The following is a 23,683-nucleotide window of genomic DNA, read 5'->3' as shown; positions in this document are numbered from 1 at the left end:
GAGAGGCCGAGGGGCCTGTGAGGCGCGTGAATCATGAGGGGAGAGCACAGAAAGGGGGAAAAAACGAGCCTGAAATGGAAAGAAATGGGTTACAAGAACCAGCAGGATGAAATATTTGGTCCTTCACGAAGGTTTTAGCGGTAGCAGGAAAATTTTTCAGTGCTGGTTGTTGAATGTGCAACAGCAAGGTGGGGATTCTGATGGGGATTCTGCTTCTGATGCTATTAAAGAGGAACGTGCCTCAGATACAAACAACAATTGTATATATGCTGAAATAATCAGCTGCAGTCTGTGTTAACTGTGCTGTCTTCTCACACACCACTAGTCAGGAAATTCTGTCAGTACAAATGCCTCAGAATAAAGAAAACAGGTCTGATATTGCTTTGGAGTGTTAGAAATTCTGGCACTAAAAAATCTGTGTCTGGCTGAGGCTGTAAGAGGCTCCACAAAATGTTCAGTTTGGGTTCTACATGTGCTTGGTGGAATTTGGCTGGAGCTGAGGTATTTCAGCATCAATTTGCCTACAGAGTTGTGCTCCCAGAAATGAGATCTTTTCCTCTTAAGCTGTGACATGTGGCTGTCTCTTAATATGCAAAAATTGCTACATTTTTGATTTTGGTCTGTCTTGGAGATCCATGTGGCTCTTACTGCAATACAAACTCTGTGCATTTCTTTCGTGGTGAGTTCTGCTTCATTTGACAGTAGGAAGGGCAAGACAACTCTTTAATTTTGTATTTTTGGGGGGAGACACATCAGATTGTGGCTTAATCAGCTGATCACAGAAATATTAGTGGTTGATAGAGGTATGATAAATGCAGTTGTATTCTGTCAGAACTTAATCTTTGCTTATGTTCATGAAGATTTACAGAAATGTGTTCACTTTCCTGCGTGTTCATAGAATGATCAAAGACAGCCAATGCAGGTGCATAAATTGTGTATAAAAAGCTTGTTTGGCTACAAACAAGCAAAATCTAGTCCAGAATATAACAGAAAAAAATGATCCTGCTCCTCAAGTAGACAGACAGATCTCTGGAGCTGCCGCTAATCTGCCTGTATTACCCAGTGGCAATGTGATGGGACAGCTCTGCTCTGGAACATGTGGCACGTCTCACTGGAGTGGAAAGTGTGTCACACCCGGCTCTCCCTGCAAAGGCACAGCTGAGGAGGCAGCTTGTGCTGGGTTTTACACTCCATGACGGGAGTGCCACATGTCGGGGACACCGAGGTGGCTCTGGGCTCTCGTCGGCTCTGTGTGTCCTGAAATGTAAAAACAAACCCAATGAAACCCCTTCAAACCCAGAAGGAATCTTCTGATGATGAGGGTGAGGGATAGCAGAGAGAGCACAACAGTCAGAGCGAGTTATGTGCTGCTGGATGTGGGAGGAGTTGCCAAAATAAGGAATTTGGAGGTTGCTATTTGGTATTTTTAAGGATTCCCCTTTTACTTTTCTCTCATAGAATCTGTTGCAATAATCAATATTTGCACAAACCCAGTCTTAAGTTTTCCCCCTCTAATTGATGTCTGACACCTCAGCTACAGATGGGAAGTGAGGGAGCTGTTGGTTTCATGGAACAGCAGTGGATTAATGGTTGTTGAAAGTACTCAGAACTGGAGAAGTCACTGTGGAGTCTCAGGTTCTCTCACAGACCATGGCCAGGGTTATTCAGGAGACAGAAACCAGTCCTTCAACCAATCCCTCAATCAATCCTTCAGCCAGACCTTCCTGGGTCATTCCAGGTGCACTTAGACCCTGCCCTGTGAAGGAATGCCTCAGTGCTGAACTAACAGAAATAAAATTATTCCTTATGATGAAAAAAAAAAGGAGATTCCTGAGCCTGAACCCTGACTCATTTTACCTCTTACAAAATGATTTCTGCAGAGTTGGTGATTTCTTGTGTCATGGGCAAGTAAGGAAAATATTTCTGGTGAAGTACACAGATAAGGTGAATTTTTTTTCCCTTGCCTGATAGACTCGATCAAAACATTTGAGGAAGATGCAGCAATGAGGTTTGTATCTCCTGATGTTTAACACAACTATTTTAGTGCTGTATCAAATAACTCCCTCCCTTGTATTTAAAGGATTAGATTTAGTAACATGTGTCTAAGGTTGGTACAGGTTTTTCTTATTTAGAAATAAGTGTTTCCATGCTTTTTGCAATTTGTGGTGCACTTAAAATGTCTCAGCTGCTTTGTGATTCAGTGCTGCGCACACATTTTGGGGGAAGTGTCACTTTCTGAGAAACTTTGTGCTGCTTTTACTGATTTTGAATGAATCTATTAAGTACCATACATTAGAAAATTACTTACAGAGTGGAGTTTTTTATTGTGAAAAGATGGGATGCAGAGAGCCTATAGATGATGAAAGTCCTAATGAAAGCTCTTTCTGCAGTGGTATTTAGAAAGAAATAACTGAATTTTATATTTTTTTAAAGTTTTCATTCTGTGCATCCCTCAGAAAGAAGGGGAGAATTGCCCTGCTCAGGAGGGCTTAGAGGAGTTTAGTGCTAGGCCTGGAAAACAAACCTTACAACTTAAGACTCAGAAGTTTTTTTCACTTTCTTGGTGCCTGGATTGCTCTGGGTGATTACTGACAAAGGTAACTGAGGGCAATGAGCCTTTTTGTGTCCTTGACAGAGACACAGAAGCCAAAAAGCAGAATATGCACCAATTCTGTCAGGCACTAAGTAATTTCATAAAAATAAAAGGATCAAAATGTTGGAACCACTCACCATAAAAATAGAGGACTCATTGTTGGTCAAAGTCTTTTAAGACAAGATTAGGTTGCTTGGTAAAAAATAATTTCTTTGAGCTTCTGGGACATTTTGTGCATGGCCTGGAAAGAGAAGATGATCCTTCCAGAACTGAAATCTGTTAATCTGAGCAAACCTTCTTCAGGGCCCTTGAGGAGAACAGAATTGCCTTTGTGGTCTCACCATGTTCCTAATATTGCTGCAAAGATCATAATCAAATCTCATGCTTCAACTTTCCAGTGTAAAGGTTCAGGCAGGAATTTTTCCAATATTCAATTAATTAACTCTGTGCTCTGGTTTTGTTTTGCTTCTCTTCCCCTTCAGTGAAGCACCAGAGAGGTGGAACAGGAGAATTGTAACCACTCCTGCTGATTAAAAACTTGGGTCCCTGTCAGCATCCTCCTCATTCCCACATGGAAATAGCCTTTTTTTACAATTTGTTGGTAGATTTGATGCTTTATAGAGTAGTAATTAAAAAAAACCAACCCAACTTTGTGGAATAGTTTGCTGTGCAAATCCTTTGGTATATCTTGAGCATCCAGTTCCTTGGAATTGCTGTCACTTTTCTCTCACCTGTTGTCTCTGCAAGTTGGGAAATTTCATTCCAGTTCAGGCTCTTGGCAACCTAATATTTACAGCAAATTCAAAAATGTTTTGTTTTTACTCCTGCAGGTTGTTAAAGCTGGGCCTAGTAAGAGATTATGTTGAACTGTTAGTTACTTTAAATAGGATTTCAGTGTAAGTTTTAATATTTTTGTCTCCTCTTAAAGGCACCAAAAGTAATTAATAAAAATAAGTCTGTGCTTTAGGCTGGGCTTTAAAGAAACTTTGTGAAGGTGGTATAAAATGCAGTGATATTGGCCAGAGATTTTATTAAAGGCCACAATTGACTGGAAAATCCTCATATAAAGAACATTTTGTACAGGGCACCTTTCCCAGCAAAAATTTTATTTCAGTTTTACACCTCCAAGCTCTTTTTTCTCCTTTCTAGACTCACGAGACCAGCCTGTTACTGAGGTCCATCTCTCTTTGTGTGGGATGTTCATCATGTGGCAGAGAGGAGGAAAATCCACCCTTGATAAAGCAAAGCCTTCAAGGCACAGGAAAATCGGCCGCGTGTTGATTCCATCACTCTTCTCCTTTTAATTTTTTTTTTCTATTAAGACAGCACAAGTGTTCTGAGTGGTGTGTTTGTCTCTGTGCAAGCATTTTGCACAGAGCTTTTTCGCCATGGTGGGACCCAGCAGATCTGGGAGGAGGTGGTGCTGTCGTGGGGCACAAGCACAGATGTCACCAAGTGCCAGCTGGATGAGGCATCTGCTCTTTCCCCTCCATCCCTGCACTGCAGCACTCACACAGAAGAAGATACCAAGGCCTGAGTGTATTTATACATTTATTGTTGCCACATTTTAAAGTTGTTGTTGGATTTGTGGCCATTACCTTTAAAGAAGTTGTTGCTCTCTCTGCAGCTGTTTGAACAATCAGGATACGTAATGAATATTTGTTGATAATCTGTGGGACTAATTCAGAAGAATTTTATTTCAGACAGAATTTCTGAGTCTTTCTGGCCTATCTTTATAAAATATTCCAGGCAAGGGGACAAGGAGCAGCCTGGGATAGTGGAATGTGTCCCTGTAAAGTGGATGAGCTTTCTTTAAAGTCCCTTCCCACCCAACCCAGTCTGGAATTCTGTGATTCCATGATATTCCTTGGTTATTGGCACTTGAACTCAAGGTTTTACCCAGTGTGATTGACAAAAGCATTGGTAGAATGGTCTTACCATGATCAGCCAAGAGATCCTAATAATAATTATGCATTTGAGTGACAGAATTATTACCCATAAATTGGAAAAACTGTTCAAAACAGGCTGATGGGAAATAGTAATCACTATTAAGTGTGTTGATAATTTTAGCTATATCTACTTTGGAGATTCCTGTTTTGAAATTTCCCTTCTATCAAGATTACAATTTGCTAGAGGTAATAAATCACTTAATTTTAAAAAGTTTGTACATAGATCTTGCGGTGACTTTCTGTGTTTTTGAGCAGGAGTGAACTTTAATGTGAAGGAACTGACTCGAGTTTCACTGGTTTAAAGGTGTTTTTGAAGGGCCTTTGAAGTGCTTGAAGTAATAAATTGCACCCTCTAGTTATTAGCCTAGAAAAATGTATATTTTGGGAAAAATTTCAGTGGGCAAAATGTCAAAAGTTATTTTTTCGGTTATTTTTCTGACAGTTGTCTTGCTATGCATTTACTGTATAGTATGCATTTACTGTATATTATGCATTACTGTATAAACCATTTTATGATCTTGAGGCATTGGGGGTAAACAGTTGGCATTTGTCCTCCAGCTTTCCAGAAAATTCTCGAGCAGCTTGAGCAGATCCAAGAGACAAGTGAGTGCTGGGGCAGGAATTGTGTGAAACTCTGTAAAATAAAACAGATACGGGCAGGGGGGAACACCCTCTTTTACCAATGCTCAGGATGTGTTTGTACAGCTGGCAATTTGTGCTCCTTCATATTCCTTGACCCAGAAATAGCCAAGGTTTTAATGCGTTCTTGGAGGGGGAGAAAGGTGTTGTGGAGCAGAGCTGCCACATCAAAGCCTCTCCTCAGCCCCTAAAAGGGTTTCCACCACTGCCTTCCTCGGCCCTATCGAACACTCAGCACTTTTACCACTCAGCCTTTTTTATTAAGAAATGGCCTTAAAGTTTTTATTTATATAAAAATGATAAAAGTGACACAAAGAGTTGAAAAGATCTGTACGGTTCAAACAAAAGTCCATCAGGGATGTAATGTAAATTCTGGGTGAGGTGTCTCCACCAGCCCCAGGCAGCTCAGCTGCTGCTCTGGGCAGAGTCCTCCCTGTAGGAGAGAGTTACTCTGAGGAGTAGTTTTGTACTAGGATGTGGTTTAAAACTTCCCAAGTCTTCCTGGTGGTAAAAGAAACAAAATGCTTGATAGTCAGTTGCACAATACAGGTTGATGGAGATCATTATTCAGTTTTCCTTCTTAATGCAGGAGGTTTATATTGACCCCTTGTTCTCCAGGGTTCTGCTGGGATTGTTGGAATTCTGGGTCCAGGACTTGATGTTCTTGGTGGTCTTTTCCAATCTTAATAATTCTGTGGTTCTCTGACTTTTCCTTCAGCGTGCTAAGCAACATAAGGAGGCGGAAAGAATTAAATCCCAGTTTTTAAAATGCTCTAATTTCCATTAAAATATTTTTTTTATTCCTTTCAGCACCAGCCCACCCTACTGCTGTGTGGATCTGTATTCCCTGAGAACAGGAGAGATGGTCAAGTCCATCCAGTTCAAAACTCCTATTTATGACCTGCATTGCAATAAAAGGTAAGGGTGCTCACTGCATGCCATGTGTGTTAGGGCATGCCAGATTTTGGTAATAAATACAAATTCTGGTGTATCACCTCCCTGATTTTCTTTTTTTCACTCTCCTGATGCTCTGTTTCTCAAGGAGTATTTCAGTTGGAATACATCAGTGTGCTTCCCCCATGGCTTTGGTTTAAGAAGCTCAAACCAAAAAATCATTTAAGCTTCTTTCAGTTGTGCTGAAGGGTGAGCAGGAATTGCTGAAATCCTCGATGATCCACCTGCAGCTGGGGAAATGGGATCACAGAGAGTTTAAACAGCACAGAGCACTAAGGAGTTTATGTCTCCTCTTTGTGTTGGTCTGTCAGATTTTGCCTCCCTGCACATCCAAAACATTCCTGATGTGCAGTCTGTGGTTTGCAGGGAATAATGTTCCAGTGAGTCAAATAACAAAGCAGCATCTCTGGGTTGGGATAGAGAGAAAATGGCTCTGGAGGTTGAGGATCACGGGGCTCCAAGAGAACAGCATCTGTTGTGTCCATGGAATCAAATTTTGCCGAGTTAATGTGAAATCCCCATCTCTCCCAGACACACCAAACTGGAATTTTGTGGTTTGCTTTGTAGTTTGCCACATCTTTTTAAGGCAGAAGAGAAATCCCAGGATCCTTGTGTGAGGATCCTGCACTTGGCACTCCTGATGGGAGAGTTTGGAGTGGTGACTTTGGTCCAAGCCCTGCTGAGCTCTGCTCCCTTCAGCCTCCCGTCACTGCCATGAGTCACCGTGGCCTCAGGTGCCCTGGGGGAGTGGTGCAATCCAATTCCTGGGGTAAAGGGAGAGCCCTGCATGAAGAAATTCCTGCAGTTCTTTGGGAATCCATATTGCCATGCCAGAATGGATGGTCCTTCAGTAAATAATAACACAAAGCATTGGAAAATTCAGAATGATTTGGTTTTTATGCCTGGTTTTGTTGCAGATGGAGAGTAGATAAGTGTGCATCAAACTTGTGCAACTAAGTATAACCTGCTACTAAAAATAAATAGATCAATAATTGCTGTGGAATCATCCATCTGGGGGGTTCATTTCTGCAGAAAGACAGAGTGGCTTCAAGGAGGAGAAAACAAAAATCTCCAGGACTGGGAAATATTCCCATCAAATATCCATAGGTTTGCAATATATACACATTACACTTCCACCTGCAGTCAAAGCCTTCCCATTATTCATTGGCTTCCTTTATTTTAGGCAATGTAGGAAAAGTTAGAATTGATACATTTTCTTTTGGTTTTCTCTCCTGCAGTTTCAGCAATTGGAAGATGTCGTTTAACTAAAAATTAGTCCAAAACTAATTTATGTTATTTATTTATCTGAGAACATCAGCAAGCATGAGGGGATGGTGTATATTTTGATTTTAGTGTAGTTCTTCACAGGTATTGAGCTCTCATGGGATAAGAGGAAATGTTCTTATAGCAAAACAGATAAAAATAGGGAAAAAGGGGTTAAAGGCTGATTTCACACTTCTGGGAAATAATCATCACCCTTTCCCCAAGGATATGAGTTGATGCTGAGGTGATTCATCCCCTTTTTAAAGGTGACTGTTCCAGGCTGTAACACACAGTCATAATGTTCACATGAAGCATTAGGTGTGTGTTTTAGTCAGTGAGAGATGTGATTAATTTTTTTCCATGTTGTATCTTTACAATTAAAACCATTAAAACGATATTTAATAATGCTCTATATTGACAGCTAATTAAAAAATGCTTTCTCACAGTCTGCCTAATGAGAGAATAACAGATTATTAATTATGTCATATTGCTAAATGTAGGTTTTATGTGTTGGTTTCCCAGGTGCTTCTTTCATGTCAGGCTTTTGAAAACTCGATTTTGGGGAGTCATCAGTGTGGGAGAAAGCGTTCCCTGGTTCTGAAATTTCCAAGATGCTGCTCTGCTTCCACATTTGCATCTCTGGGCTCTGTTTTTTGAGGCAGCACCATGTTTCCTGTTACCCTGTGGTTTTTGGCCTTTACAATAAAAGTGTAATGCACAAGCAAACACATAAACATACATCTTCAATATGCTAATTGACTCAAATTCTGCTTCTCTCAGCTCTCTTTGTGTGCTGACGTTCTTGGTAAACCTGCTTTTAGCAAATAAAATGTTTGAATAGATTTGCACTGAGGTGGGCAGTGGGATTATTTGACATTTAGCTCGTGTTCTGCCGATTGCTGTTTGAGTCAGTGACAGTAATTCAGGGTCTTTGCAGCTCCATTCTTGCTTTTTAATGGAGCTTTGAGTGCAAGAGCTTTATCACAAAAGTGCTGTGCTGCTGTGGCTCAGCCCCCTGCACTTCCTGCAGTGGAGTTCATGTGGTTGGGAGGAGAGAGAGCCCTCAATAACTGCCAGGGATTGGTAACCTGGCACTTCATCACTGCAGAGTTTATATTGATGCTTTTGAAATAATTACATTTAGATATTGAATCTTTAAACCAATGCATTTAATGTCTAAAGTGGCCGTTCCATTTCTGTGTTTTCAGGATCCTCGTTGTGGTCCTGCAGGAGAAAATCGCCGCCTTTGACAGCTGCACTTTCACCAAAAAATTCTTCGTCACCAGTACGTACAATTTTGGGATTGGAGGTGTACAGAACAGATCTTTTGGTTTGTTTCTTTATTTCTAAATCCTCAAAGCAGGTCTCAATTAATAATTTGGAGCTTCAGGAAAACTTGCTTAAAAAAAAACCCCAAACCCAAATGCTTTTCTGTGAATATTTAACTCTTTTCTCTATTTATTACTGCTGTAACTAATTGTAAAGGGCACCCACACTGCAGTCCATCAGTAGCTGAGCAATTCTTTTGTTCATTTTGCACAAATATGTGTAAAAGCCTCAGGTGGGAGTTCCAGGTTATCACATCAGCAGCAATTATACCCACATCAACAGTGATCTACCCACTGTTCATATTGGTTTGTTCCTTAGGCACATTGGGTTTTTTTATGTGACTTCACAGTTCATAATTTACTTTGGAAAGGTCAGAGTTTTATTAGTAAAAGAGTCTGCATTTTTGTGGATGTATTTTCAGTCACAATTAGAAAAGTTGAAATTATTTTTTTTATATTATCTTTGTTTTTATAGAAAAATCTCCTCAGGAGAAGCTGTTTTTGTCACAGTTTGAGGGAAAGCAGCTTCATGCAGTAATATTAAAGTTGCCAATAGGTGTCAGTTTCTTCCTATCCATGGATGTGAGATACTGGGAATCTGCTGGGATTCAGTGACAACATCCAAATGGGAAAGGACTTATTTCTGTCCTATTCATCACTCCCTTTTATTTCATCAAAAAGAATTAGGGTACAAGCCTCGCTTTATTTTAGACCAAAAGTAAAGAAAACCCCTCAGTTAAATGTGGATTCTGAGAATTTTTGGGCTTATTTTGTTGGCTTTTTTTTTAAAGATACTGCAATTTATTTTTAAAAATTTAAGTCCTGAAGTTAATTTTGAGAAGCAGGGATACTCAGTTTTTAAATGTAACTTTGATTTGCCTTTTGTGGAACAGCTGTAGAATTTAAAGAGGATGAATTAAAACTTTTGGAGGAATGAAAAAAAAATTTTTAGAAAGTCCAAAAATTCCTGAAATGTCACTAATTCCAGTGTATTTCTCCAGCTGTGCTGCTTGTTAATATGAGAAATTCAAGATTTTCTGAAATTTTCCTCTGGTTTAATTAAGGACAAGCTCATTTTTGGGGCATTTTGGATGCTGCCAGAGCTGGAGCCAGCACAGCCCTTCCCTCTGGCAGTGCCATGCTGTGAGTGGGCAGAGCTGTGTTTTTTCCCTGCATTTAGGGGGTTTGGGACCTGTGCTGAGGATCCCAAGCTCAGCCATTCCCTGGATCCTGCTCCCAGGCAGGTGCTGTGCCCTGGCACGTCGGGGCACAGCAGAGCTTTTGTCTGAGCTTCCCCATTTCATGTGCTGAAATCTCCTGGACCTGAGAGCGCATCTTTAAAGGCTTAAATTCCTCTGCTGTGTTTGCAGTGGGATGGAAATGAGCTCCCTTGTTAGCTGCAGGGATTTCTGGGAGGCAGCCAACTGGCCACCACTGCCTACTTTGGCTGTGCCTTTGAAAAAAATTATTAAAGGACAGTGCCAGTATCAATTAAAAAAAATAGAAATCCTTGAGAAGGAAGCTGAGGAAAAGGTCTTGGAGGCCTTTTTGTTTGCATTGTTGGGGCAGCCTGTGTCCTGTCCAGACTGGTGCACCTCAGCTGTGAGGGTGTCACTGCCTGCCCAGAGAATGTGACAGCATGAAAATGCTTCTCTGACTGGTTTTGGTCAGATGGGAGGGCACAAAGGGCAGAAATATTGCTGAGGATCGCTGACTCTTTGAATGGTTTTGTGTGACTTTTAGAGAAAAAAAAAATCTTTAATTTTGAGAAGATTTGGTGTGGAAATCACATCTTCCATCCCTATGTGGTGTGGGAGCCTTGGAACCTCACTGAGACAGCACAAATGTGAAGCAGAAGCTCTGGTCTGTTTTGTTGATTATTTATACATAGAAATGAAATGCAGAATGTCCAATTAAAAGCAGTGTCAGGAATTTTGAAGTTCCTCAGAAATGCTAATGCAGCTGCTGTGCACATGAGGAGTGTTTGTGTTTTTGTTTTTGTTTTTGTGGTTGGATGTGTAGCTTAATATATTGTTACAATAAATATGCCATAAAATATTCAGGATGTAGATGGACAAGTTCGTGCTGCTGTTGGAATGTTTTAACTCCTGCACTTCCTGATTTTCCTGAGCAAGTTTTTCCCCTGCTTGGGATTACATGGAGATGTGCTGATTTGACTTGGATGGCAGGGAGCCAGAATGTTTCATTTGTGCCTTTTGTAACAAAACCTCAGTGTACAGGTGCTCCAGACTGGGAGAGGGAATTTAAGACAGGTGCTTAAATGTGGAGGGAAAGCATGCTGTAACTATTGTAGAAAAATTACCAGGATATCCCCTAATCTGCTCTATGGGGTGTTCTGATTTTCAGATGTCTGCTAGGAGAAGGCAGAACATCAGTCTCATGGCAGTCACTTCCATCCATCACTGCTCTCCTCATGCTTGGAGCCAGCTCCTTTCCCTAAGAAAAGACACCAAAGGGAGGAGAAAGCCCAGCAGGAATTTCACATCCTGCTCTGGTTTAGGTGCTCATGTGGGCAAACTAAAAAAAAATTCATTTGAAGCTTATGTTAAGAATGTGTTTCCTTTACTAGTTGTGAGTGTCGAGGTGTGGATTTTAAATAGATTCTTAAATAGCTCAGAGTTTTATTGTGGTTCAGTTCAGATTTCCTTCAGAGCCTTTTCTGCATGTGGCTGAAGGATCAGGAACCAAAGTGATGCACAGGAACCAAAGTGATGCACAGGAACCAAAGTGATGCTCAGGCTTTTTTTTGCCCCTACTTTGCTCTAAAGAAAAGCTGCAGAAAAGCTGAATTCCATTGATTTCTATTCCATCAGTGCTCCTCACCCCAAAACTGCTTACTTAGTGCAACATTGCTGATTATGAATATGGCCTGATGGATCCTTTCCTTGTCCATAAAGAACATCCTGCCCACCCCCTGGGCTGAGTAGAGATCCTCCCAGATAACATCATGCACGTGGCATCACCCCTGTGTCTGATAAGGAGCTCCTGCTCAGACTCTCTGGCCCTTCACTCCTCATATTGATGTATTCTCCATCCAGGATTCCCCAGGGATGGAGACACTTATTGCAGCCATTAGCTGGCACCACGTTTCTATTGATGCTGTTCTGTAGAGCCCTGAGAGGTAATTTTGCAGATTTTAGTCGGAGCAGTTTATTGTATAGAAATTCTGGAAAGGCTCCTCACCACAAGCCAAAATCAGTCCACGGATGTTGAATGCCCTGCACCTCTCCAAGTGAATAAAACCCCCAAAGCAAATGGTGTTGGATGCTCTGATCTGCACTTTGGATTTGGGATTGCTGTGTGCTCTCACATTCACACACAAGGAATAATTTGGTGGTTTCAGTTTGTCACAGGGCTGGTCTGGAAATCTTCAAGGCTTTTTTGGACATTTCTGTTGGAATTCCTTTCCCTGTTGGGCTCACAGGATGCAGCTCGAGCTCTTGACTTTAAAGTAAAAACACTGGGTGTCTTATGAGGAGGTTTAATGCCTGAAGAGTCACATTCTTCCAGAAGTTGTGTGTGTTTCCCTCCTGAGCTGTGGGCATTTCTCCTGTTATCCCACACGGGGTAATAATTGACAGGATTCCTTTGTCTGTGGGGGATCAGCCCTGATCGAAAGTCCTCAGGGCAGGTGGGAAGGGAGCTCCTGAGTCACAGGATTTTCTTGATCAGTGAAGAAGAGCCAAGTATGTCCCTGTGGCTTGCTATAAGCACTTTTAACTTTTATACACCCACATTTATATGAGCACCTACCCCTTCATGGTGTGTTTCCCTGGGAAATGTTGATTTAATTTTGCTTTTTCTTTTTAACAGCATTCTTTATAAAAGTGTTTTTTTCCTGACTGTGGGAACCAGTGTCTCACCATTCCAGGATAATGCTGAAAGACTTTTGGGAGTGGTTTTTAGGGCACAGTGGTGGATTTATAGGAACAAACATCTTTGGTGCTTGCAGGAGGTTTTGCTGCACTGCAGGAAAATGTAAATACAACAGAAAAGCTGCATAAAGCCACAACAGAGGCCTCAGTCCCCAAGATGTCTGTCTGTCATATCTCCAGGCTCTGACAGTTTTACAAATTAGATGTAAAACAGGAAGTGCTCTTTGTTTCTATATAAGTTATTTTTATCTAAAGCACCCAAATCCTTAGTGTTAAAGGGCAAGCAAAGCCATCTGACATTGTCCTGCACAGAAACAACAACCTCAGTGGCAACTTTTATTATTTGTCACTGTCCAAGTCTAATCTCAGGTTTACTTTCTTATTTTGTTCAAGCATTGCCCTGAAATCAATCAAATTGGTGCTAAATTAAACAGAAAGGCCTAATGAATATGAAATGCCACTGATATTTTTAGTGAAAGCTCTGGGATTGTGTTTGGACCTGTGGAGTAACAGTAAAATGATAAAATCATGGAATTCATGACTTGGGAGGGACCCACTGGGACCATCAAAGTGCAGATGCTTCTAACTGCCATGGTAGAGTGGACAGGGAAGGAGACCTCTGTAGTAATAATAATGATAATAATTTAATAATAATAATAAATAAGTAAGAAAAAAAGGCCCTGGGTGGCAAACCTGATTTCTCAGTAATCCATCCTGCTCCTTTGCTCTTTTACTCCATTTTATGGGTGATACTTAAACAGAAGGAAGTACAAGAACAATAGAAGAGTTTTGGAAAGTATGTGACAGTGTGAGAGTAATAACATTTACACAGGGCCTTTCATCTAGAAGGAACCCAGAGGAATTTATAAACAATATTGCTTTATACAGTTTATAAACAACAAAAAAATTGGTTTGCTAAAAAAACAAAAAAACACAAAACAACCAACCAAAAAAAAAAAATTAGATAAAACAACTTATATGATTTGTTTTCCTTGTAATAAACAAAGCTTTTGCTACAACAGTATCACTCTACCCATTATTTATTGCATATTCCCTCTCTGTGCTCTCTGCCACGGATCTGCTTTCTGGCTGCTCTGCACTGCAGGAATTAAGGATGGAGTTTTGTAATTCCATTCCTATGGAGAGCTCTGTGTTTCGTAAGACCCAGAAAAGAATTGCAGATTGATTATTAGAGAAGTAGCATCACTTCAGTGGGTTCTTGGAGCTATTTATTTAAAAATACACAATGGCCCTGCTTCACTGATTTTGGAAGTGATAATCCAGCAAGTCCTTTGAATGATTAAAGGCAAAGAATTGTTGTTGAAATGAGTTACTTCTTTTGGAATTTGTTTAGAAAACTGTGTTTGAAACCACTGGACACTTCAGCTGACAGATGTCATCTTTAATGAACCTTGCCAGGCGCTGAACAGAAAAATCCTTCTTTCTCCAGAAGGTTTCCTTAGGATGGAGGTGAGCCTGGGAATCTCTGCCTTCATGGCATTCCCTGTGACCCAAAAGATGCCATTTCTGCCTTATTTTGGGATTAGAGACAAAATCCTAAAAGGCTTTTGTATTAATAACTGCCCATCCCCTCAGCTTGAAATAAAATGAAATATCCTCTGGAATGGATTCCTCACAGGTACAAGGTGTGACATATCCATTAAACCCCCCCCCAGGAAACAGTAAATCAAAATTAGTTATAAAAAAGGATGAGCATGGATCACTGCAAGAGAAACTGGAGAGAACTGGGGAAAAGAAAGCAGTGAAAATGCAGGAAAAAGAAAGTTTTCCTATTAAACTGATGGGGAAAAAAGACTGAAGCAAGACAGAAAAGAACTTAAAATGTTTTTCATTAAAAAGCAAGAAAAAAGTCAAGATAGAGGGGATGAAAGTCTGGAAAATACCAAAGCCAGATTTTTTTTTTCTGTACTATAAATATTGTTGTAGGGAATAAAGTTCTTATAATGTGCTGTGAAATTAAAAATCAACCAGTAGTGTCTTAAGATGAACATGATGGGATGTACTTGAAGGAAAGCAATGTTAGGTGATTCTGATTGGGCTTTTTCATTCCCTCAGCTTTGTTAATTCATGTATTACTTTGCAATAGTTCATCAGATGTCATTTTCCAGTGTGTTTTAGTGAGGTTTGAGAAAGAAATAAAACTGTGCTGTGGGTAGGGAGTTATGAGAGTGCACTGTTCTGCAAACTGACTTAGCTCAGACAAGTTCTGACTGTTAACGCCGGATTTTTCTAGAGAGAATATTGTATTCCTGTATCTCCTTTAAATCTTTATTTTATGAAGAAGCTGTGGAGATGCTGAAGAGCTGCCCCAGTGGAAGTGGTTCAGGTTTTATTAGTGGTGTGTTGGGTGATTTATTGGCCCAAGCTCTGTTGTAGCTGACACAGCCTGGAATGACTCCGTTCCTCTGAGCAGAGTTTTCCCAGTGAGCTGTTTGTTTAAAGGACAAGGGGGAGGACAGGAATGTGTTGCTTTTCTCCTCTTGGCTGCTCTCTTTGTGTTCACATTGCCATCACTGAAGATCCAGGATCAGCTTTTGCTAAACAATTCAAGGAAAGCACTGGAGCCTTGGGTTTCTTGGAGGAGCTCAGGACTGATGGAAAGATCCAGAGTCAGAGGAGGGGATATTTATTTGTGTGAATTTTCAAAGATGAGTTGAGGAGATGATTTGGTTTATTATGGGTGTATGGATTTGAATCTCCAGAGGGTGGTAGAGATTTTCATCATTACCATAAGGGTAATAATTAAAATTAATGGAAATAAATGGAACATTAATGGAAAATATATAAACCTTCTCTTTGCTCACTCACAAAGCAAACATTGGTGTAGCTCTTTGGAGAGCTTCAGGTAACGTGGGATTCCTGTATTCTCAGTAAAATGAAATCTATAAAATCAGCACAGCAACAAGTAAGTTTAATGCTTTTTGGAATGCCATCAATCACAAACTATATCCTTATTGCAGCTATAATTTTATAACCCAGTTATTTTTTTTAAGGGAAGAAACAGAGAAACTGTAACACTGAAAAATTTACTTATGGGGCTGTAGGTAACATTTACATCTTAGGAGTGGGAAAACCGAGGCACAAGATTGTGTCCCAGGGTGTCCTTAGCCAAGCCCCGTTTTCTTTATTCCTCACTGTTCCTTAGGGCAGCACCAGTTGGAATTTTTCGGTGTAGGAACTTGAGAAAATTAGCAGAAAAACTTGGGCTTTCATTGTGATTTTCAAAATGCAATTTTTTTCCTTTTTTTCCCAGCTTTGAAGTTACGCATTTCCTCTGCACAGAGGCAGAAGGCAACAGTGTGTACTGAAAAGTTACAAAGTAGTTTCCAATAGGTTTTCACCTATATTTTTGTGAACCAGTTAAGCTGGTTCCAAGATCAGATATTTTTTAGTACTTGCTTGGTTTGCTGCACTTTTGGAAGGACTTTCCCTGAGTGATCCTTTCTTGGATGACCTCTCCATGCTGTCATTAAAACTTGGAAACTTTGGTCTTCTTGACAGTTAGTTCTGCATTCTCATTATGTTCATTCCTATTGTAAACACGCTAAAGTTGCTGCTGTTATTGCTTAGAATGGCTTTTTCCTCTGTTGTTTTGAAGTCTGGTAGAAATAGAAGTTAATCTTTAAGAGAGTGGGGCTGCTGAGGATTGGATGGCCCAGCTCGATGGGTCACGCCGTGTCTGTCTTTTCATTTGCCTCATAGATGATGTTCTGCTGACTCCAGCTGTTTTTTTGGAAAGCAGAAAAACAATTTGCTTTTCCTTCCCATAAAGTATAACCCTTTGTTTATCCTTGTGCTGCTGCAAGTTTCCAAAATGCAAAGACTTGCAAAGGAAAGAAAGGGAGGAAATGGCTCCTTTTTTTTAACGCTGTTTTTCATATCGGAGAGTAGAGTTTAGGACCGAGCTGAATTGTTGACCTTTGTGGAGTTTATTCTTAGAATTGGTTGATTTGTGTGTGGAGTCTGATTGACTGAGCCCAGTTCATGGGATAAACCACGGGCAGTGCGTTTGGGGAGGGCAGTCCCAGCTTTTCCAAGTAACTCTTCTGTTCAGTGATCAATTTTGGATTTGAAGAATTCTTGCAGTTCTTCAATGGCTTCAGTTCACTGAAATAATTGAGAACAGCTCCCTTTTCCAAGCAGGACTTGGTTTTTTGCTATGAATTGCTGAGGCTCCTTTAGTTTTCTCCTGCAGGGATGTTATGAATTTGGGAAACGCAAGTCACTGGTTCTGAAGTCACTGTAGAGATTTACATGACGAGGGTTATCATCTGGCAACTTTTAGTGCTGTATTTTATACATAAAAGGGAAGGTAAAAGAAAGGTTTGGGGGACCTGAATTCCTTTCCTGACCCAGATAAGAGCTGCCGAGGCAGAAGTCAGCATTAAAACCTCAGCGCTCCTGATCTATAATGTCATCGGAAGAACACGTTTGTATTTACAACCCAGGGCTGTATTTACAACCTTTTTTTTGCTTGCTTTGTTCCTTAAGAGGCTCTGGCTACCCACATTTTATGCACTCCTGGAATGCAATAACAATTGTGGCATCATCTCTTCAGAATTCGTTTTCCTTCCTGAGATCGGGCCGGCGATAAGGGCTCACAAACCGTGCCTGGGTCCTGCCCGAGATGGCTTTAACTGGGTGAATTCATTCTGGCTTTAACTGGGTGAATTCATTCTCTCCTTCCCTTCCTTTCTGACCTTTCAAGCAGCTCGCTGTGATCTTTGGAATTTTGCAATTCCCTCCATGCTCTGCTCTGGAAAATGAAATCCAGGCTTGTTTATCTCAGTGGGGCCAAACTCTCATCCAAAGCGTTGTCAAATGTCCCTGGAACCTTCCAGAAAGGTGCTAACACCTTCCACACTCCTTCCCACTGCTTTGCAGGTGTGGGAAATAAAACCTATCCCCTTCTGGAAGTTCTGCTGTGCTCAGGAAATGTTCTGGACTCTTTTGGAGCCTGCTGGAACAGAGCTGGACATCTGCGGATATTGGGTTCTTTTCCCTTCTGTGGGTGCAGAGCAGGGTCAGAGTCTCATATCAGAGATTCAGAAAATGGAAAGCTTCACTGGCTGGGTTTGGGGTTTATTTTTTATTAGGATTTTAAGCAATAGACTGAATAAAAGTTGTGTTTGATGTGTTCTGAAATGCAGTTTGCCTGTGCTCCCCCAGCCCGGGATACAGGAGCAGCTGCCCAGGGCTCCTTTAAATCAGACACACATGTCTGCAAGGTCTTCAATAGTTTATTTCTTGGCCAATCAGTGAGAGGATTTAAATTGCTAAATTGACTGTATTAGCCTAAGATCTGATGAAAAGTGAGATTAACCATTTGCTTGATTGCTTCCTTCTTCCCCCTGTTCTTTCCTCCTTATTTTTTCATGTAAAAATGCTTATTTTAAAATACAAATTATTTTTACAAATACAAGTTATTTTATTTGTAAAAATTCTATTTTACTTATAACATTTTATAAAAATACCTATTTAAAAAACTTTACATATGAAATGCCATTTAATGTGATTCATTTTAAGCCTTTCCATGTTTTCATTCACAGCTATTTTGTCTAACAGGTATTTTCTTATTTTAATCCTCAGGAATAATTCTCTTTTCTATGCTCATTTTTATCCATATGTATAAATCTATTTTTAATGATAATATAAAGGTAATGGAAAGCAGATGAACAGTGGAAATATTGCCACCAATTTTAAAGGAATTATGAATTTTCCCACTGTGTAAAGTTTGTGCAAAAGTATATGAAGAGACTGAGGGCTTGTATAGACAATTGGTAAAATCAAAAGCAAAAGCATTTTGAAAGACTGAAGGTTTGTATATAGAATTACTAAAACTGAAACCAAGAGCACAATACATCCTTTCATACAGTAAAAATCCAGAAGAGGTTGAAGTGAGTGAGCTGTTCACCAACAGAAAGGTGTCAATCAAATAAAATAATTAAAATATGAAGATACAAAACCAATCGAGTCAAACATCACTACTCCCTCACCCCAGAATGTCATTTTTGTATCAAAATGGCTTTAAAAATGCAAACAAAAGGAGAAATGAATATTTACACATAATTAAATGTTCAAAATACCTCGTCTAACCACAGCCTTATCTCTAGAAACAAAAATGCAAGCATCCACTGAGTGATATTAGCAACTGCAAGGCTTTTGTTTAGACTTTTTGTTTTCTTGGCAATAAATAAAATTCTTTGGAAGAAGTCATTAAGATATTTCTTAATGTTGCCTTTTTAAACTTTGCAGGCTGCTATCCTTGTCCAGGGCCAAACATGAATCCTATTGCTCTTGGAAGCCGTTGGCTTGCTTATGCAGAAAATAAGGTAAGGAGGGGTTTGATATCAAAAAATACTTCTAAATTTTGTATATATGGGGGGAAAAGAAAAGAAAAGGTCTCAGGAAAAAGCTACGTGCAAAAGAAAGTCTGTAAGAGGAGTTGCATTAAAATGACAGTCCTAAGTATTTTAAAATATTAGATCTTTACTTTGCACATTTGATTTAATCTCGGTTTAAGAAACTGGAAGGCAGAGAAGACAGCCATCAACATGTGTTTTCAGTGAGGTAACACAATAATCAACCCATTTTGTGCTTTAAAAGTTTAAAGCATTTAATTAGAGACACTTCTGAAGGTAGGCAAAAAAACACTTCCTAGATTCTCTTTGGGGAAACTGAGTCTGGACAGAGCCTGGGTTTGTCTGAGCCAACACAGCAATGCACTCTGCAGTTTAGAAAATAGCATTAAATTGGCCACTTTTGAACAGCTTTGAAAAACTTAAGCTCCAAGAAAAAAAAAAAAAAATTTTGGACTTTTTTCCTTCTTTCTAGAGACTAAGAAAATAGATTCCCAAGCGAAGAAATGATCATTACTTTTACCCAGAGGAGTGGTTGTGTATTTAAAGCTTGAAGTGAAGCCTAAATTCGGCTCCTAATGCCTTATTTTTATTTCAAAGCAGATGTTTTTTCTCCCTTCCACCTGTGACTAGAGAAGGTGTTCCTAGAGCTGAGCCAGAAATTATCAGAGGCAGATTTTAGAAGTCTGTTTGCTGTTACACCTCCTCCAGCACAGATGATTTCTTCCCAATTTCAGGCCTGCCTTTCCTTTAGTGCCACACCTTGCTGATGCTGGAAAACCTAACCCTGCTCAGCATGGGATTTAAAAAGTATTGCTGCCAAAATATCAGCAAAAGAATTGTGTCACAAAGGGAATTTAAATGGCTTGTGTGTCCCCAGGTGAATTCACCGTGGGCTTTCCCTAGTTCAGGTATTTTTATTTAGATATTTAAATATAAGCAGGACAGAAAAGCCTTTAGAAACAAATACATTTTACAGTAATTTAAAATTTTCTTTAGCTCAAATAGTTAAACAAGCAGCATGTTTTGTGTGCAAGCAACAAATACCTGTATTTTTCCTAATTCTGCATAGAAGCACGGATTCTGTTGTTACTTAGGGTTCAAAGGCAAAACCTACTTTTGTAGGGTGATGGCAGGTACAAGAGTCTTGTTTTGATTTATTGATTTTGAGGGCAGGCAATAAAAAGCAAACCCCATGTACATTCCTTTAATCTATTAAATGCAAAGTTTCAAACAACTCTTTTCCTTTGTCATTTCTTTGCTTGCTCGTCATAAAAAGGAGGGAAAAGCCACACTTGGATTCTTAGAATGGCTGATATTTAATGTTACATATACATGGCTAAAGCTTTTGATTATATTTATTTAAATTTATTTGTGGTATTGCTGCCAGACCAAAAATCCCACCATTTCAAAGTTTATGAATTCTTAGTGAGTACTCATCTGGTAATTGAAAACTGGAGCGGGGGACGCGACAGTCTGGGTGGCACCCAGAAGATTATAAAAAGGGGTTAAGTGTCTCAGCAGGGCTTTTTGCTGTTTGTAGGAAAAAACACACCACTGTACATGATAAATAAGAGCTCTGGTAATGGGTTATGGGTTTGTGTAGTTTAATAGTAGTGACTTGGTTGCTGTCTTTCTTCTTGCAGCTGATCCGATGCCATCAGTCCCGTGGTGGAGCCTGTGGAGACAACATTCAGTCTTACACTGCCACAGTCATTAGTGCTGCCAAAGTGAGTCCATCATCTGCCCTGGGAGAGCTGCTCCTGCAACATAATTATGAGGTTTCCCTGCTGAATTGGGCTGTGTGTCATCACCCCCTCCCTTCCCAGAGAGGAGAGCACACTGAGAGCCCTGCGGCAGCAGCACCGTGCCTACCCTCCCCATCCTGCAGATCTCTGACTAACTGTAGCTTTCCACAAAGTATTTCTGGTTCTGAACTGATTTTTAAAAATTTCATTTATTACAAACAGCTATTTACATTAGAGGGAAGTGACAGTGGGATGGATTTGTATAATGGCTGTTCAGAGTGGCACAAGTTTATATGATTAGAAATCAACATTGTGAATTATTAGTCTTTTAGCATCATGAAAAGTGACTTTACAAGTGCCTGGTGCTCTTTGGACTCCATCACACCCCCATTATATGTTTTGCTCTCTCTGAAGGGTGACAGCACAGTACTGGAGCTAATTAATTACCTTCTTTGAAGGTTAGAGCTTATTAATGACTGTTTACATATAGGTTCCATTGCCTCCTTTTTGTACTTCAGATGATGTTATAAAATCCCTCTGTTTTCAGAGAAATGTCTGGGCTTTTGTAGTATCAAAAGAAGCTCATGGCTTGGAAAAATCTTAAACAAGGCTGAGCACAGCTTTTGTTTCACTGTCTCCCTCCCAGCTCCTTTCCTTGCTGCAACAACAATTTCTTTTTCTCACACACACACACAGAGTGAGTTTTGGCACCGTGGGGTGAACTCGGTGCTGATTACAAGCTTCCCTTGTAACCACCAGCCTTTTCATTTCTGATATGTGCAACAAAACAAACCTAATAATAGGAATGAAATGACAGCGTGGGACAGAGGGCTCAGTGGCACCGAGGAAAACAACAGTTAGGAGAAGCCACAGAGAGAGACACAGGGCAGGCCAGCTCATGTGAAAACAAAACAGAAAAACAAACACAGTCCATCACAATCACTGTGTGGCCAGAGAAGGAGAAAAATCACAGCTTTTTACATAGTTGAGGGGAGCTGGAATTGCTCCTCTGCTGAGGTGATTTGCTGGATCTCTGTGTACTTTCACCATCAGCACAGTTAAAGAGGTTTGGAGGGAAATCTCCCCAAATTCCTTCAATCCCAGCATCGTGAACATCTTTTTTATAGCACAGATAAGTTTGAAAAACCAAGTGGCTTAGTATGATCAGCCACAGTTTGGATCAGATGTGGCAAAATCCTGCAAACAGATCACTGTAGCTGATGGCCTTCCCTGCTGAGTAGTACTAGCAAGGGATCATAATCCAGAAATTCTGCTGTTAAGCGGAGTTTATCACACTGAAGTAGTGCTATTGCATCATGTGAGTAGATACTGAAGATAAAATGTGTCTACAATCATAGGAAAGAAAAGATTGTTAGCCTCTGTACAGAGATAAACTCCTAGTGAGAGTTAGGAAAAGGGATAATCCCCAGGGCACGGGCTGCTGCTGCTCTGTATTTGCGCAGCACATCGCTCATGCTCCTGCCTGTTGGATGTTACTGTAATAGACAAGATTAATACTAATATAGTTTTAAATATTTGCATGATTTGGCTCTTGAGGAGTGTCTCAGCCTTAGTGTATTAATTTGTTATCCATGAGCATGCCACAATAAATCTGCAATGTTTAATTTATTAGTGATTTCATTGAGTCTTGGCTTGCTGTCTAGCAGGTTTTCATCTCTGATAACTGCAGGGCTGACTTTCTTGCTGGCAAATAGATGCTCCATATATCTATTGCTCTTTGTCCATTTCATTGCCTCACCATCAATTCACTCTTTCCTTATTTAACTCTTCATGTATGAACCTCTATTTATGCTGTTGTGTCCCATCAGCTGCAGGGGTTTGTAATTCTTTGCTTTGATTAGTGCAGGAGCAGCTTTTTGGGAAGTGGATGTCTTTTCCTTTCCCCTGCAGTGCTGCTTTTTGGTTCAGAAGTGGTTCCATTAAAGTTCTTGTTTTGCCAGGTTACCTTGGGTTGCAGCCTTTTCTCTGGTTGGCTTCCAATTTTCTACTGAAGGGAAAGAACCTTCGTATGAAAGAGGAGGAGAGCTAAGAGCTTTCAGCAGGATCACTTTGGAGAATTGCCTTTCAAATCCTCTCTAGAAGGTCTTGGTGGCAGCACAGAATATTTTCTGTAATGGTTTTCCCTTTGCTGACCCGTGTCCTGGTGGGACCAGGGGTTTGTCCTCAGTGGGAGCTGCAGCTCTTGGTGCAGCAAATAAATTTCTTCCTTAATCAAATAACTTGGGAGTTATTTGGGAAGGTCCCTGTTCACCAAAATCACCGAGGTCAAAGTTGTGATTGTGTTGGTGGCTTTCTGAGTGTTCATGTTCTAAAAGCTCTGGTATTTCTGTCACTTGACCAAGGAGAAAATTTTGAGAAGCAGAAAAATGTGTCAAGATTCACATTTGGATTAATGATGAGCGCAGATAATAATGGATGTGTTTGGAAAAATGAAAGTATCATTCCTTAGAGGTGTTGTAGAATGCACTCAGGGCATGCACACAGGAAAGTCCCTTCCATGGGATAAAGATTCTTTTCAGTTGAACAAACAGTGGCATGGACACGGAATTTCTTTCAGAATAAACTCTATTATCCCTTTGTTACAACTGAGTGTGAGCCTCAACCTCACTGTGTTGACACCCAAGGCAGATCTTTTTGATGTCTCTTTCTGCTTTCTATAGGTTTTTCATTTGCAGTCAAATACAGTCAAATAGATCATATAAAATGTATTTATTATGAGAAACAGGAACAATATATTGTGTTGTCACTAAAAGGATGCAGTGCCTTTGTTGGAACAAAGCATCCTAACAGGCATTGAATGGTGCATTTTAATTCTTTTCATCTTATTAAAGTTGTACTTACTTTTCAATTAAATGAGGTATGAGGGCATACATCTATTTTAATTAAATATACGTATTTCCTTCTATTCACAT

At 40.1% G+C, this 23,683-nt stretch overlaps 1 protein-coding gene across 7 annotated transcripts in view; it reads left to right on the top strand.

The window, feature by feature from the left end:
• BCAS3 (BCAS3 microtubule associated cell migration factor) overlaps nucleotides 1–23,683 on the top strand; it is a 293,628-nt gene that overhangs the window by 27,389 nt on the left and 242,556 nt on the right. For all 7 annotated transcript variants that reach the window (XM_030962763.1, XM_030962761.1, XM_030962765.1 and 4 more), the window contains exons 8-11: nucleotides 5,992–6,099; nucleotides 8,607–8,683; nucleotides 18,899–18,975; nucleotides 20,649–20,732. In XM_030962763.1, coding sequence (XP_030818623.1) covers nucleotides 5,992–6,099; nucleotides 8,607–8,683; nucleotides 18,899–18,975; nucleotides 20,649–20,732 — 346 coding nt within the window. The remainder of the gene's footprint in view (nucleotides 1–5,991; nucleotides 6,100–8,606; nucleotides 8,684–18,898; nucleotides 18,976–20,648; nucleotides 20,733–23,683) is intronic.

Source organism: Camarhynchus parvulus, chromosome 19 (assembly GCF_901933205.1).
Source record: "Camarhynchus parvulus chromosome 19, STF_HiC, whole genome shotgun sequence".
Lineage (NCBI taxonomy): Eukaryota > Metazoa > Chordata > Aves > Passeriformes > Thraupidae > Camarhynchus > Camarhynchus parvulus.
This window is presented reverse-complemented; position numbering and strand designations above follow the sequence as displayed.